Genomic DNA, 14,201 nt, shown 5'->3' on the forward strand with positions numbered 1-14,201 from the left:
CTCTCATTCCTTCTTAGTCTGACTGATGCTTCTCCAAGATGGAAACCATTTCTTCTACTTGTTTTATGGTTTGTTTGGTTGGGATTTTTTTTTGTAATAGTTAATGAGTAGATCTCAGAATTTGTTACCAGATCCCCTATCTCAGCTCCTAAACAACAGCTGAAGACCAAGAGATTCATGACAGATCCATTTGTTTTGAATCTTAATTAAAATTCAGTTGACTTGAAAGCACTTATGATCGCCCTAGCTGAAGTTCATAACCCATTCATAACCAGCATGTTTTGACCAATTATATTCCTTAGGGTTAGAGTTTGGCCTTGGGAGCTGGGGCTCTGGAGCTGTTAAGTTCATGTGAGAAGAGAATTCTATAGACTTCCTTTATGTTCTTGGCTGCTCTTTTGAGCAGTTTGATCTCTAGAAGTCTTGGTTCATAGCTGAAGTGACTTCACTATCAGGATGGAGACAATTTGAACAGATGCATCCTAGTCAAGGAATGCTTGGCTTTCCTAACAGTCTCTAAGTCCTGGGTTTTCACCACTAAAAGTTGCTCATGTTTCATTTAGGAGAAAGAATTCATTTTTATATTGTTTTTTTTTAACCTGATAATATTATTTAAACATCAAGTCACTGAAAATCCACAAACTATATATTCAAAGAAATACAACTGAATTTATCCACATTTTCTCTTCTTTTGTTCCCCAGAGTATTTTTTAAAGAAGTTATAAGAATTTTATATTAAATACCTTTGATACGCTCAACCACATTGTGTCTGATAATTACAAATGTTGTACTATTTTTCTATTGTAACTCTAACAAATCCCTACCAACATGGTGTTTTAAAGTCGTTTCCAGTTATTCCCTACTGTTCTAGAAGTCAGCAGTTCACCATGAGACTAGAGGAGCTAAATTGGAGGTGTTGGTAAGCCTTGATCTTTGAGAGGGCTTCAAGGATGAACCCATTCCTTTTATTGGACCTTCTCTAGAGGCTTGTGTAACCTGGCCTCTGACTTTGAACACATGAATTGTGTTAACTCTTCAGGTCAGTTGGGGACTTCAGTATTGGTATCTTGTCAATAGTAAAACTGATGCTCATTTTATTAGACATTCCTTTCTGACCCCTGAAGAGTATCAAGTGTTGGCATTTCTTCAGCATTCATCATGTTTTAGATGAATTAGCAGAGGCCAGTGTGTCTCATGAAGAAGAGGGTGAAGCAGTGTTTTTTGTTTGTTTGTTGTTGTTGTTGTTGTTTATCATGCTCAGTTAATGGTATGACTTTTTTTTTTTACTGACTCAGACTAATTAATTTAAGTTCTGATTGGCAGCCAAGAAGGTAGGTGATATTGCCTCTTGAAAAGCTTGTGTTCCAAGCCCAGATGGAAAGGAATGGAGACTTCGAGCTGTTTTCCAGGCTTGTTTGAAGTTTTTTGTTTTGTTTTGTTTTTCTTGGAGTTTCCAGTGGGGATGCCAAGCTGGCAGCAAATGAAGTGTACTGTAATGTGAAGCCTTATAAATATGTGTTGGACCACAGCCATCGTTATCAAAAGTGCTGCTACAGAAATGTGCCAAAGGAAGATTTTCAAATTAGGCTTGGCCTGCACATATAAACGTTAGCTTGTAAAGCTCAAGAAATACCAAATTGTAGTCCATTAGTCCCCTGCATTTTATTGCCCTTTTTGAAATAATCATGCACTTCAGAGCATCCTTTAATCTGAGCTAAGTTGTGGCTTGGTAAGAATGCAGCTTCTTTTTTCTTTATCCTTTATGTACTTAGATGAGGAAAATTTCAAAAAAAAAAATTTTTTTCCACCTTTTTATCTTCATGGAAGCCCAGCTTTAAGGCATTTGAGTGATGCATTAATCCTCAGATGCATGAGTCCACTGAAAAAATAATCTTGAAAGTTACTTTTTTTTCTGTTTTGCCTCTGCACAATGTACTATTTGGAGTCACGGTTGAAAGAGTCAGCATTCTTATGACCTCAAGGAACAGACCTTTGACTTAAAGGCTTAAAGTTTTACTTCTCTTTCAGCACCTTGTATAAGTTTAATGGAGCTCATTACAATGATCATTTTTATTTAAATTAAGGTAAAGACAATCTACACTAAGGCATAAGAATCCTAAATGAATGGAGATGAGTGTATTTGCCATACTGAGCAAAAAATGCTGATTTGCATTGAGTGAGACCTTCTTTGACAATTAGCTTTATACTATGTGACTAGAGTAGCTAATATTTTTTAAATGCTAGTTCTCAATGATGATAGAAGTTGTGAATTGAGAACATGCTTTAGTGCTCAGAATTTATTTAAACATTTTTAAATGGTCTATAAAATATATTGATGATGACTGAAGTTTATGATTTTATATGCTGATCCTAGTTGTACATTGAACTGATATGAAGAGAAGATTTGCCCTATTAAATTTAAAGTGTTTGACCTCATGTGAATTATTACACATATAATAAAATAATTTCCAAATGCATATTTCTGCTTTGGGTTCTATGTTTTTACAAGATTGTTAATAGATTTTCTTTGGGTATGTTAATGGTATATAATTTCAAACTATATGGTTTAAATATTTGTTATTTTCAAATGTTATCCAGTAGTGTTTCTTTTCTACATATAGACTGACCAAACATAGGTAAGTCTTTGATGAATTTTCATCTAAACCATTTCTCAAGTGTTTTTAAGAGTTTCCCAAGACTTAAAGAATGACTTAGGTTAATCACTGTAATCTCTAAGCAATGGATGAACAGCCATTGCCCTGCCTAACCCAACACTGAAATGGGGTCGCCAATTACCAACCATAACTGGATTTCTCTGCACCTGCTTCCAACAGAAGAAACAAGTAGCCTCTTGCTGCCACTCAGGACCATCCCACCAGACAACACCCATTTACCTCCTGAAGTTTAGACTGTAGTGGCTATACACTTATATGACTTTACAGTGTTCCTATATGCAGTTTCAATATGCAAATATTTTAACAGTCAACCCATTTATTCAGTGTTTATAACAGAGTTGTACATACAGCTCAAGGCTTTCTGACTCTTAGGCAGAATACTATAGAGAGTGGAGATGCACTAAAGCTCCAAAGCTATCAGAGTGCTTGATCTTTTTATATAATGATGTCTTGCGCTCAATCTTCCACATGATGTGCTATTAATCACTATTATCTAAAAGTTTATAATGTTAATTGGTGAAAATCATTACTGATATTGGGACCTTGTTATTTAGAACTCCATTAACCTTGAAGACATTTGTTTTTAAATGTGTTGGAAAAATAGTAGACAAAAAGATAGTTTCCTTTCTGTTAAATATGAACTCACTGGGGATGAGGAGGTGGCACAGTGGATACTTGCTTGCTATGCAGGCATGAGGACAGGAGGTCAGTCTCCAGAACCCATGTCAAAACATCTAAGTGTGGTGGCTCACACTTGAATCTCAGTAGGAAGGCAGATCCAAGAAACTCCCTAGGCTCCGGGGCCAGCCAGCCTGACCTGCTTGATGAATTTCAGACCAGTGAGATACCAGCTCAAAGAGTGCATGGTTCCTGAGTATACCTGAGGCTGTCCTCTGTGAACTAACATGTGTGCCTGTGGGACACACACACACACGCACACACACACAGAGAGAGAGAGAGAGAGAGAAAGAGAGAGAGAGAGAGAGAGAGAGAGAGAGAGAGAGAGAGAGAGAGAGAGAGAGGTAAACACCTGAAAGAAAGGTTTTTGAAGTTCCAGAAGTCTGTAAAGTGCAGTGACTGTGAGTAGCATGTGGCCTGCAGCCTGACTAGAATGGCTTTGTTCCCATGCTTGGTGTCACATGCTGTGGGGCAGCCTAAAACCCCACAGGGCATGCAAATGGTACCTATCATTATAAAAAAAGAGGAGGAGGGATTCCAGTGGAAGACAGTGGTTTGTCATGGGTGTGTACTGCAGTGATTATTATCAGGGGTCCAAGGAGATAGATGCAGAGGAGGATTTGAAAGGATAAATAGATACAGGTGGACCATACACGAAAATGAAGATTTGTGTTATGTTTATTTAGCCCATATGCAAAGGGTTCCTTAGGTACAGATGTGCCATGCCCAAACACAGGGTGGGGTAGTGATGGGGTCTGGAAAGAAGGGTAACTCCCACGTATACTATCTGATTATAAAGAGACTGGAAAGCCCTGCTTAAATAAAGCTACATGCCACTTTTTCCTGTCAGTCTCTTGGCCACTCAGGCTTTGGAAAGGTTTCCAGGTTGGAGTCAGGGAGAAAGTTTGACATTTTATATAATATATATGTTTTTATCAGAGAACCTATAGTGATATATCTTAGAGGGACATTTTTGACCTCACACTTGATTAATTCCAGAAAACTCAAGTTCTTTTTGCTCACCTTTTAAAAGGCAGTAGCATAATGATTTGGGAAGGTTGTTTCCTCCCATCGTGATAAAATTCGCATATTGGTCGGGAGGTCGTGGTGGCTCACACCTTTAATTCCAGCACTCAGGAGGCAGAGCCAGGCAGATCTCTGAATTCCAGGCCAACCTGGTCTACAGAGCAAGATCCAGGACAGGCACCAAAACTACACAGAGAAACCCTGTCTCAAAAAACAAAAACAAAAATAAAATAAAATAAAATTCACATATTGATTTACATGAGTTAAGTGTGCTATCTTCGGACATCACTCATTGTTACAGTTAGGAATAGGCAGTCTTGTGTGTTTATGTGAACTATCCAGTAGGGAAGATAGCCGGGTTTAAAGGAAAGCAGCACAGTGAGGCGGCCACCAGCAAGCCCTCTGGAAGCCCACCTCAACCATGCTATCCTGGCTTGAACTCTCACAGGAAGATCACCTTAGAAATGTGTTCAAGCTCCAGTTTCCTGTTCTGTAAGAGGAAGGACAAAGTTATTCTCACATGGGCTTATTGTGAAGAGAAATGAAAAATGATATACACAAATATTTTGCTCAATGCACAGAGCCTAGTCAGAACTTCAGAAGTTGAATGCATCATAAATTAACAGTTTCGCGTTTTTCTTCTATCAACATGGGGAGAGTTCTGTTGCTTTGAATGAACAGCTTCAGTATGATGTGTGAATGTTTGCTATGGCTGTCAGTTTTAGACAAGGGAACTAGTAAAACTTTTTTAGGCCGCTGTATGGCTCTGTTGCCTTGACCATCTGCAGGACAATGGATGGTATGCATGTGTCTTTCTACCTGACATGCATTTTTAAAACTGCAGTCGAACTCATGCACCATTACACTCACTTGTTTAAAAAGCATAATTTGATAGATTTTGACAGCAATTTGTAACTATTACCACCATCCAATTTCATATCATACTCATGACTCAAAGGAAACCAACCACATATGCATTAAGTAACCAATCTCCTGCCCCACATTCCCATAGTCCCCAACAACAGATTGATTTTCTGAATATAGGGTTTTCAGTTCTGAACTTAAACCCTACATAAATGGGATCACATGTTTTTTTATGACTGATTTGTTTTACTTCCTTTTATTATTTTGAAGATTATATGCATATAATTATATGTTATACTATATATAAAAATGTTCCTACTTTTTAGGCCTAGTAATACTTTATTGTATAGCTATACCACATTTTATCTGTCAACTGTAGGTAGAGATACATAGTTTCATATAGATTGTTTTTAGGGGAATCTTTGAATGTTGTTATATCCTCATCAAAATACAAATTGTATATTTTTGTCCCTTCCCCTACCCAGATATATTGCTCAACTGTCAGCTTTTGAAAGAGAAGTTTTATAGAATATGGATCAGAAAATGCAATTTGAATGTTGTTTTAGAAAGAGCTAATTTTGTTCTTTTATTGAAGCCTAGTTCTTTTTTTGTTTTTGTTTTAATTTAAAAAATTTTTGAAATTAAAATATAGTTACAGCATTTTCCCCCTCCAGTCCCTTTTCGTTCTTTCTCATGTAACTCTGGAGCTTTATGAACTTTGCAGGGAGAAGGAAGAGCAGCTCAGCCGAGTGACTGAGGTTCAGAGGGCTCAGGCCCAGCAGGCGGATGCTGCCCTGGAGGAGTTTAAGCGGCAGGTGGAAGTGAACTCTGAGAAGATCTATGCTGAGATGAAAGAGCAGGTAAGATACACTCATCTTCAGAAGGATTTCCCTTTTAAAAAGCTTTGTGAGGGCTTGAGAATGGCTCAGCAGTTAAAGCACATACTGCCTTTACAGAGGACCTGAGGTCTGTTCCCACCACCCAAACCAGGTGGCTCACAATGGCTGTAGTTCCAGCTTCAAGGAATCCAACTGCCTCCATAAGAACTGGACTCCCATGTAGATACATACCCACATACAGGCTCACATCAGTATGTGGAGTTAAAAAATGTGGATTGGGCATAGTTATAAGTTCCTGGCCTGCCTTATCTACATGGCAGTTTCCAGGCTCTGTCAAAAGTAGCAACAGAGCTGAGTCAGAGACTGAGAATGAAAAAGAATATGATCCCTTGATTCATCTTTGAAACCAGAATGATCATTTCAAAGTCTTCAAGACCCTTCTTGAAGTGTGGTAATGACAAAAATGCATCTTGCCTGGGGGAATGGATGAACGTACCAGGAAAAGGTCACCACATGTTGGCTTCTGTAGAGCAGGGGCTCAACTTGACCAGGTCTGTGCTTCTGAATGTTCCGCAAATACTGTTTTAGCAATCAGTCACAACAGATTTTTTTGATGGGCAACTCAAGAGGAAATACATTGTCTCCAGTTCTTGAAGGTTAAGTTTTTGTGAGATAATTGGACATTTGCAAAATAATAAAGGGAATTATTACAACTGTCTAAGTATTATGAAGAATCCGAATTGTTAACACTGTGTATGCAAACTAAAATATTACAGGTGAAGGTGAAGTCTAATTTAATTTTTTATTCATGTCTACTCACGTTATTTCTAGCTCTAAGAAACTAATTTTTTTGTAAATTATTTCAATTTATTTTGTTTCATATATAATCCCTATTTGTAATTTATGTATAAAATACAATAGTTATTCATTACATAAGAAAAATTTAACATTTTTATGTGTATATAATGTCCATATAATATGGATTTTTAGTATATATTTATGTGTATATATTGATACTTTTATTGAAAGTATATGTAATTGTATCCACATGAAATTCTCAAAGAATAAATTTTTAAAAGAAAATATTAGATAAGTATTAAGTATGCTTTTATCCATTATGCTCATTTGATTTGTTATATTTAATATTATATTTTTGTGTCCTATGTTTAATTAGTAGATTTTACTGGTAAATATATTTTACCATGTTAAGATGACCAAATTTTAATTATCAGCTCCTTCTAGTAAGTACATTTAGATTACAGTACTTTCTGTCATAGTTAGGGGCACTGTTGCTGTGATGAAACAATATGACTAAAAGCCACTTGGGGAGGACATCATACACACCTATATCACAACTCATCATTGAAGGCAAGTGAGAGCAGGAATTCAAACAGGGCAGGAATCTGGAGGCAGGAACTGAGACAGAAGCCGAGGAGAGGTGCTGCTTACTGGTTTGCTCCTCATGGCTTGCTTAGTCTACCTTCTAATAGCAACAAGGACCACCAGCCCATGAGTAGCTCCACCCACAATGGGCTGGGTCCTCCTCCATCAATCACTAATTAAGAAAATGCCCTACAGACTTGCCTACAGCCCAGTCTTATGGAGGCATTTTCTCAACTGAGGTTCCCTTTTACTAAATGATTCTAGCTTATGTCAAGTTGACATAGAAATTAGGCAGCACAATTACTAAAGAAGCATGTTGTAGTAATGTGTTTCACTTCAGCTACAGGTGTCTCCCTTAACAGTGCCAAGCACATTAGAATGTTGGAAGTGGCCCTGAACAAAGCCTATAGGCTTTATATTGGTGTAACTTTCTCAGTTTTGACTCCTACTAATGAGAGTGTGTGGGGTTGTGCCCTGGGAATATTGTTGGAGGTCTCTGTCTTTCTGTTTTCAGATTGCTGCCTGGCAAAAGCTAAGTTTGGGGGGCTTTGTGCTGGGAAGCAGAGACTGTCCATCCCTGCCCTATGGATGTGAATTTCAGTTCCTGCTCCATCATGCCCTGGAATGTGTATCTGGTCCAGATACACATAGAGCCAATAGGAGGTTCTCTGATAGGCTCAAAATGAAAGGACTAGAGAAAATATCAAAAAAGAAAGCTCTCCAGGCAAGAGTATGTAAATATACTGCCAACGATTTCAGGCTCTTGTTTGACAGTGCCTAGGCCAGTCCTAAAACTTTTTGAGAAAAGATGTTTTGGTCAACTTTGGGTCACTAAGCACACTTAGAGCTGATGATGTAATGCTAACAAGGTCACAAATTTCACAAATGATTAAGAAGACAAAATGTCAGCGGTGGTGCACGCCTTTAATCCCAGCACTCTTGAGGTAGATCCAGGCGGATCTCTGTGAGTTCGAGGCCAGCCTGGTCTATGGAGCGAGATCCAGGACAGGCACCAAAACTACACAGAGAAACCCTGTCTTGATGAAAAAAAAAGAAGAAGACAAAAAGTCAAATAATGGAATCTCAGGGAACACTCTGTAGAACCAGAAAAAGGATCCTGCATTCAGTATCCCCAGGGTAAAAGCACAGCTCTGAAAATGACCTATGGTAGACTGCAGGAAAGGTTAAGGAGCATAGTTATAGCCGCCACATTAAAAATGTAAATACTGCAATGAAGCTTGGGTATATCCTGGAAAAAGAATTGAACCTCCAAATATACTATGTAACTGTCCAGGCATTGTGATACCAGTAACAAAACCAGAAAGATAATAGAGTAGAGGTTCACAGTTTGAGAGGAGAAAAATTACATTTCAATTTAATCTGTAACCAAGTTAATAGCAAACACACACACACACACACACACACACACACACACACACACACACACACACCTTCTTTTTAAAAAAACATTACATGAAGACATGTATTTAGAAATAAAGTACAAGCTTCCCACACATAGGGATACCATCATATAAAGGGTGAGGTAAAGATTCATCAAAGTAGAAATGAATTTAAATGATGTTAAATTATAAAAAAGAATATGAAGTGAACTGATTTCCCAAAACGAAGGTATGTATGTTATAAAATACAAATTTAAGAACTTGAACAAGCTGGGAAATGACTCAATCTGTAATGTGCTTGCCACACAAGCAAGAAGCCCTGCATTTAGACCCCTGTCAACCATGTAGAAGCCATACAGGGTCCCACACTTCATAGTTCTAGCACAGGGGCCCAGGCATGGGGAGAAGGCAAAAACAGCAAATCCCTGAAGATTGCTGGCCAGCCAGGCTAGTTGAGTTGGTGAGCTCTAGGTTCACTGAGAGACCCTGTCTCAAAAGATAAAGTGGAGGTAGGGCTTCAAAGATGCCTCAGACATTAAGAGCTTTGGCGGTTCTTCAAAAGGATCTAGGTTTAATTCTCAGCTCCCACATGGTAGATCACAGTCTGCTCTATTTCCAGTTCCAGAGAACCCTCTTCTGGCCTCTGGGGACACTGTATACATATGGTGTATAGACATAAATGCAGGCAAAACATCCACATGGAAAATAATAATAATAATAAATATACTTTTAGGTATTTAGGAAGTGACTGAGAAAGATACCTGTTATCATGGTCTAATCTCTACTTGCTTGTGCACCTACATGTACAGCCCTCCCATATATGCACACAATACAGACAGAGACACATACAATCCTCCCATTAACAAATTAAAATGAAATCTCTGCATTACACTAGTGAAGATTAACAGGTAGATTCATAGGCCTGGGAGAAATAGCTTACTGGCCCAATACTGGATGATAGCCTGGTTGAGATCCTGACTTTGGGCATCAGCATAGCATTAGGGGAAAAAAGGAGATTGGTGGATAGTGAGAAGACCAAAGTATATAAGATACTTTATCACTAATATGTGAAACTCATAAGATTCTTAAAACTAGAGAAACATAGCTTAAAGTAATTTTGAAAACCAACTGGAGCCAGGTGTGGTGGTGCATGCCTTTAAACCTAGTACTCTGGAAGTAGAAGCAGATGATTTCAAGACTAGCCTGCTCTACACAGTGAATTCCATGACAACCAAGGCTACATAGAGAGAGGCCAGTGAGATAGCTCAGTTCTCAAGCCTGAAGAGCTGAGTTTGCTTCCTGGAACCCACATAAAGATGGGAGGAGAGCAGACCACCACAGTTATCTGCTGACCTCCATATATACCCTTCCCACCATGTACACACCCAATATTAAAAAAAGAAGTTAAAACTTTGTTAATATTGTTTCAAAGATATGTAGCTTGTCTTTCTTGTGGGCTACCAGCTCCCAAATAGTGACAGGGAATTACATTATTAATTATGGAAGCTTGGACTTTAGCCTTGGCTTTTTCCCAACCAGCTCTTACAATTTAAACTTACCTGCTTCTCTTAATCTATGTTCTGTCACATGGCTTTTACTTCTCTTCCATTCTGTATGTCCCACTTGCTCTGTATCTCACTGGCTTCTCTGTCTCTGTTTGTCCCAGAATCCTCTCTCTCCCTGGAAGTCCCACCTATTTTCTATCTAGCTATTGGCCATTTAGTTTTTTATTAAACCAATCAGAAGGCACCATAGGCAGAGACACATCTTTACAGTGTAATCAAATGTCTCACAATATATTTCCCCCCTTTTGCCTAATTACAAGGAAAGGGTTTTAACTCTAACATAGTAAAACTATATACAATAGGAACAATTATCAAGTAAGGATTACATTCACAATGTCCAGTAATTGGAGAAATTACTCTATTATCTATTCTATATTGATGAGTTCAACATTTTGTACCTAATTCACTTTCTATTTTAACTTAAATTACCAACCCAAAACAACCTTTTTAGACCTCAAAACATTTTTTCAGATAAACCACTTAAGCTTTTATGTCTCTCAACTTTATACCTTTATACCTCTTTTGTGAGTTTCTTTTTCTGCATTTGGTAACAAAGAAAAAAGTATAATTATCTAGTCTTCAATCCCCATCAGATACCAGAGAAGGATAAAATATTACCTGGGTAAACATGAAGTGCAGAGCAAACAACTTTCAAAACTATAGAAACAACAGAGACATCTGGCTGCCTGGTCAGTCACCCAAGGTTCCTCTGCAATGTTGAGTCATCCATTTTTGGTCTACAGGCCTAGAATTTCAGACAGACTTTTTGTGAAGCAGGAATTTTGAAGGATTGTCCTACCTTGTCTTGGCAAAGGTCAGCAGTTGTCTTCTTTTGTGTCCACTTGTCCAAACTGGACAGCATGCTGTCAGCAGTCAAGGCAAGGGCAGTTGCTTTCCCAGTGGCTAGCTTTGCCACATTGAAAGCAAACTCTGTATGGAGGTTCTTTCATGCCCATCAGCTGTTTTTGAAATAAATTGGTGCTTCCAGGAGCAGACATGTCTCACTGTCATGAACAGCCTTATGTTATTAAAACATTCTAAATTCCATATACTGTATGTCTTCTGAAGTGTTTGAAGACCATATATCTATTTAAAGTATATCTGTTTGACCTTGAAAACATAACTGACATGACTATAAATTTGATTGTTATAGATGACTAACTACTAACCTGTCTTTCTTTATTATCCTAAATAGCTTTCAAGGACTATAACTTTATACAATATTTTTAAATGAGCTATATAGGTATAATATCTTAAATAAGAATAGAAACATTTATACAATATAACAAAAATAACATTAAATTTGTATCAGTACACAAAAATTCATACCAATGTAAAATATTTGAGACTAGTAGTTGCTTTTTTAGTTTGAAAGTAGATTCAATAATCAACACTTTTATCCTATCATTCTTATATCCCACCTTTTTTCTTTTCAGAATGAGATCCCTGAATCTAATGTCCTTTGCTTGATTTTCTCCCTTACTATGACCAATAACAACTTGTAATCAACCCCCCTAATCAGTGACAAATATCCATAACTCATTGAATGACCAAAAACCACTCACACCACCTCTTGGAAATGTGGGCTTCATGTTCCTAGAATTACTTCCATTGTCTGGGGCTGACAGAATCTTTAGGGGACCCTGAATAAATTGAGATAAAGATCAAGTCCTGCAAGAGATAGCTGTTGCCAAGTCTTGGTGTGATGGGAAAGTGCAAGGCTTATCTGAAGTTCTAGCAGGAATAATCTATGATGCTGGATCATCTTAGCTAACTGCCTTGAAATTTACAGTTTATATCTGATCAAATGAAAGACATTTGTTAGTCTTATAAGTTAATTTAGGTAGGATGTGTAGCTGTAATTTTCTCCACTCCCACCTGGCCCCACAGTCCCGCAGCCACTTATAAAAAAATTACACAGAGGCTTATATCAATTATCAATTCTATGACCTATTGGCTCAGGCTTCTTGCTACCTAGCTCTTACAACTTAACTCAGCCCATTTTTATTAATCTATGCATTGCCACGTGGCTTCGTGGCTTACCGGTTCTTTCACATCTTGCTTTTCATGGTGGCGGCAGCTTGCAGCGTCTGCCCCACTCTCCTTTCTTCTCCTCTCTCCCCAGTTGGGATGTCCTGCCTAACCTTATTCTGCCTCACCATTGGCCAAACAGCTTTATTTATCAACCAATCAGAGCAACACATATTCATAGCATACAGAAAGACATTCAATAGCAGGAATGACCTTGTGGTTTGATGAACTATTGCCTCTCCTAATTTAGAGGTCTCTCTGCCCCCAGAAGTCCTGTCTATTCTCTTCTGCCTAGCTATTGGCCATTTAGTTATTAAACCAATCAAAAGATGCGTTAGGCAGAGATGCACCTTTACATTGTAAATAAATATACCACAACAAAGATAGAAAAAAATTTAAGAGGAGGAAAAGAAATTGAGACTTTCGAGACCAGTTGAACTTTGTAACTTTTTTTGATCATAAAAAAAAAAAAGAAAGAAAAAGATTATAGAATCAGGCATCATGGTAGAATAAAAATGGTTCAGAATTTTTTCTCAGTCTTATATTGTAGTGGGTTGCTTTATAACCAATGAGCCAGAAGTGACCAACAGCTATTTCCTGCTTGGTATACTTTGCAAGTTTCCTTATGTGGGTATAACACAGGAGCCTTCAGCCAGTGGTTGGCTAATGGGTGGCTATTGTGATTCACAGTTGCTCTGCTGCTCGCCTATGGCCTGTAGTCTTAGGTTAGGTTACAACCTGCTTGCCCAACCACCACAGTGTATGTGGAACTTCCTTTGGACCAAACTCTCTGTTGAAGTATGAATACTGGTTTAGGCCAGTTTATTATTTCAACAAAATGTGGGTACTACTACCATTAATTATCAAGATGCACATTTTCATATATATCTTGAGAAGGTAATTGCAGAACCTGAGAGGGAATATTGCTAAAAACAAACAAACAAACAAACAAACAAAAAAAAAAAAACAGGAGCAGAGGACAATGCAATGTTCAGAGTACAACAAAGTACACTCTTGTAGTAGTAAACATTAATAGGCTAACGTTTTCTGCTTAATGAGTAGTATTAATTAACAGACAAATCCACAAATTGCATTTACAAAAGGCATGACTAAAATAAAATTAACCAAATATTTTGTTAAAAGGATGATGAAAGTGTGTCATTTATTTTCAAGGAAAATAAAGGATGACTGTAATAGAGCATCATACAAATTAAAATTAATACAAATCATTAAATTAGACCAAAGGACATGTACTTGTGTGTCAAAGGCAGAAGTGTTCAGTTCACATGTTTGGAAAGGTGTTAGGGATGTGTAGAGAGATCATAGTTGCTGGGCATTTTTATTGTGGCCGGTATTTTTTCTCTGTCTATTAGATCAAGGAGCATGAACCAGACAAATTTTCTACTTCCTACCATGTACAGACAACATATTAAATCTTTACTCTTGTAAATCAGTTACGAAATTCAGTAGACCATAAACAAAACTTCATTTTATTTCTAAAACTTGACATATCAAAGAAGACATACTGTTTACCACAATGGAAATTCAATTTCAATTGAAACTGCTACATTGACTTCAACAAAATTAAAGGGTTTTTCTCTTTAAAAGACTCCAATAAATGAGAACAAAAGGAAAAGCTAGAGAATGAGAGAAAATGTTTTAATTTCTATATTTCAAAGAATTTGTGTCTAAAATATGAAAGACATTAATACAACTCAATGAAAAGACAAATGACCCAAT

At 37.5% G+C, this 14,201-nt stretch overlaps 1 protein-coding gene across 11 annotated transcripts in view; it reads left to right on the forward strand.

The window, feature by feature from the left end:
* Cep112 (centrosomal protein 112) overlaps positions 1-14,201 on the forward strand; it is a 432,181-nt gene that overhangs the window by 148,971 nt on the left and 269,009 nt on the right. For all 11 annotated transcript variants that reach the window (XM_076543620.1, XM_076543621.1, XM_042283013.2 and 8 more), the window contains one exon: positions 5,968-6,103. In XM_076543620.1, the coding sequence (XP_076399735.1) occupies positions 5,968-6,103 (136 nt within the window). The remainder of the gene's footprint in view (positions 1-5,967; positions 6,104-14,201) is intronic.

This window comes from Peromyscus maniculatus, chromosome 8 (genome assembly GCF_049852395.1).
Source record: "Peromyscus maniculatus bairdii isolate BWxNUB_F1_BW_parent chromosome 8, HU_Pman_BW_mat_3.1, whole genome shotgun sequence".
NCBI classification, from domain to species: domain Eukaryota; kingdom Metazoa; phylum Chordata; class Mammalia; order Rodentia; family Cricetidae; genus Peromyscus; species Peromyscus maniculatus.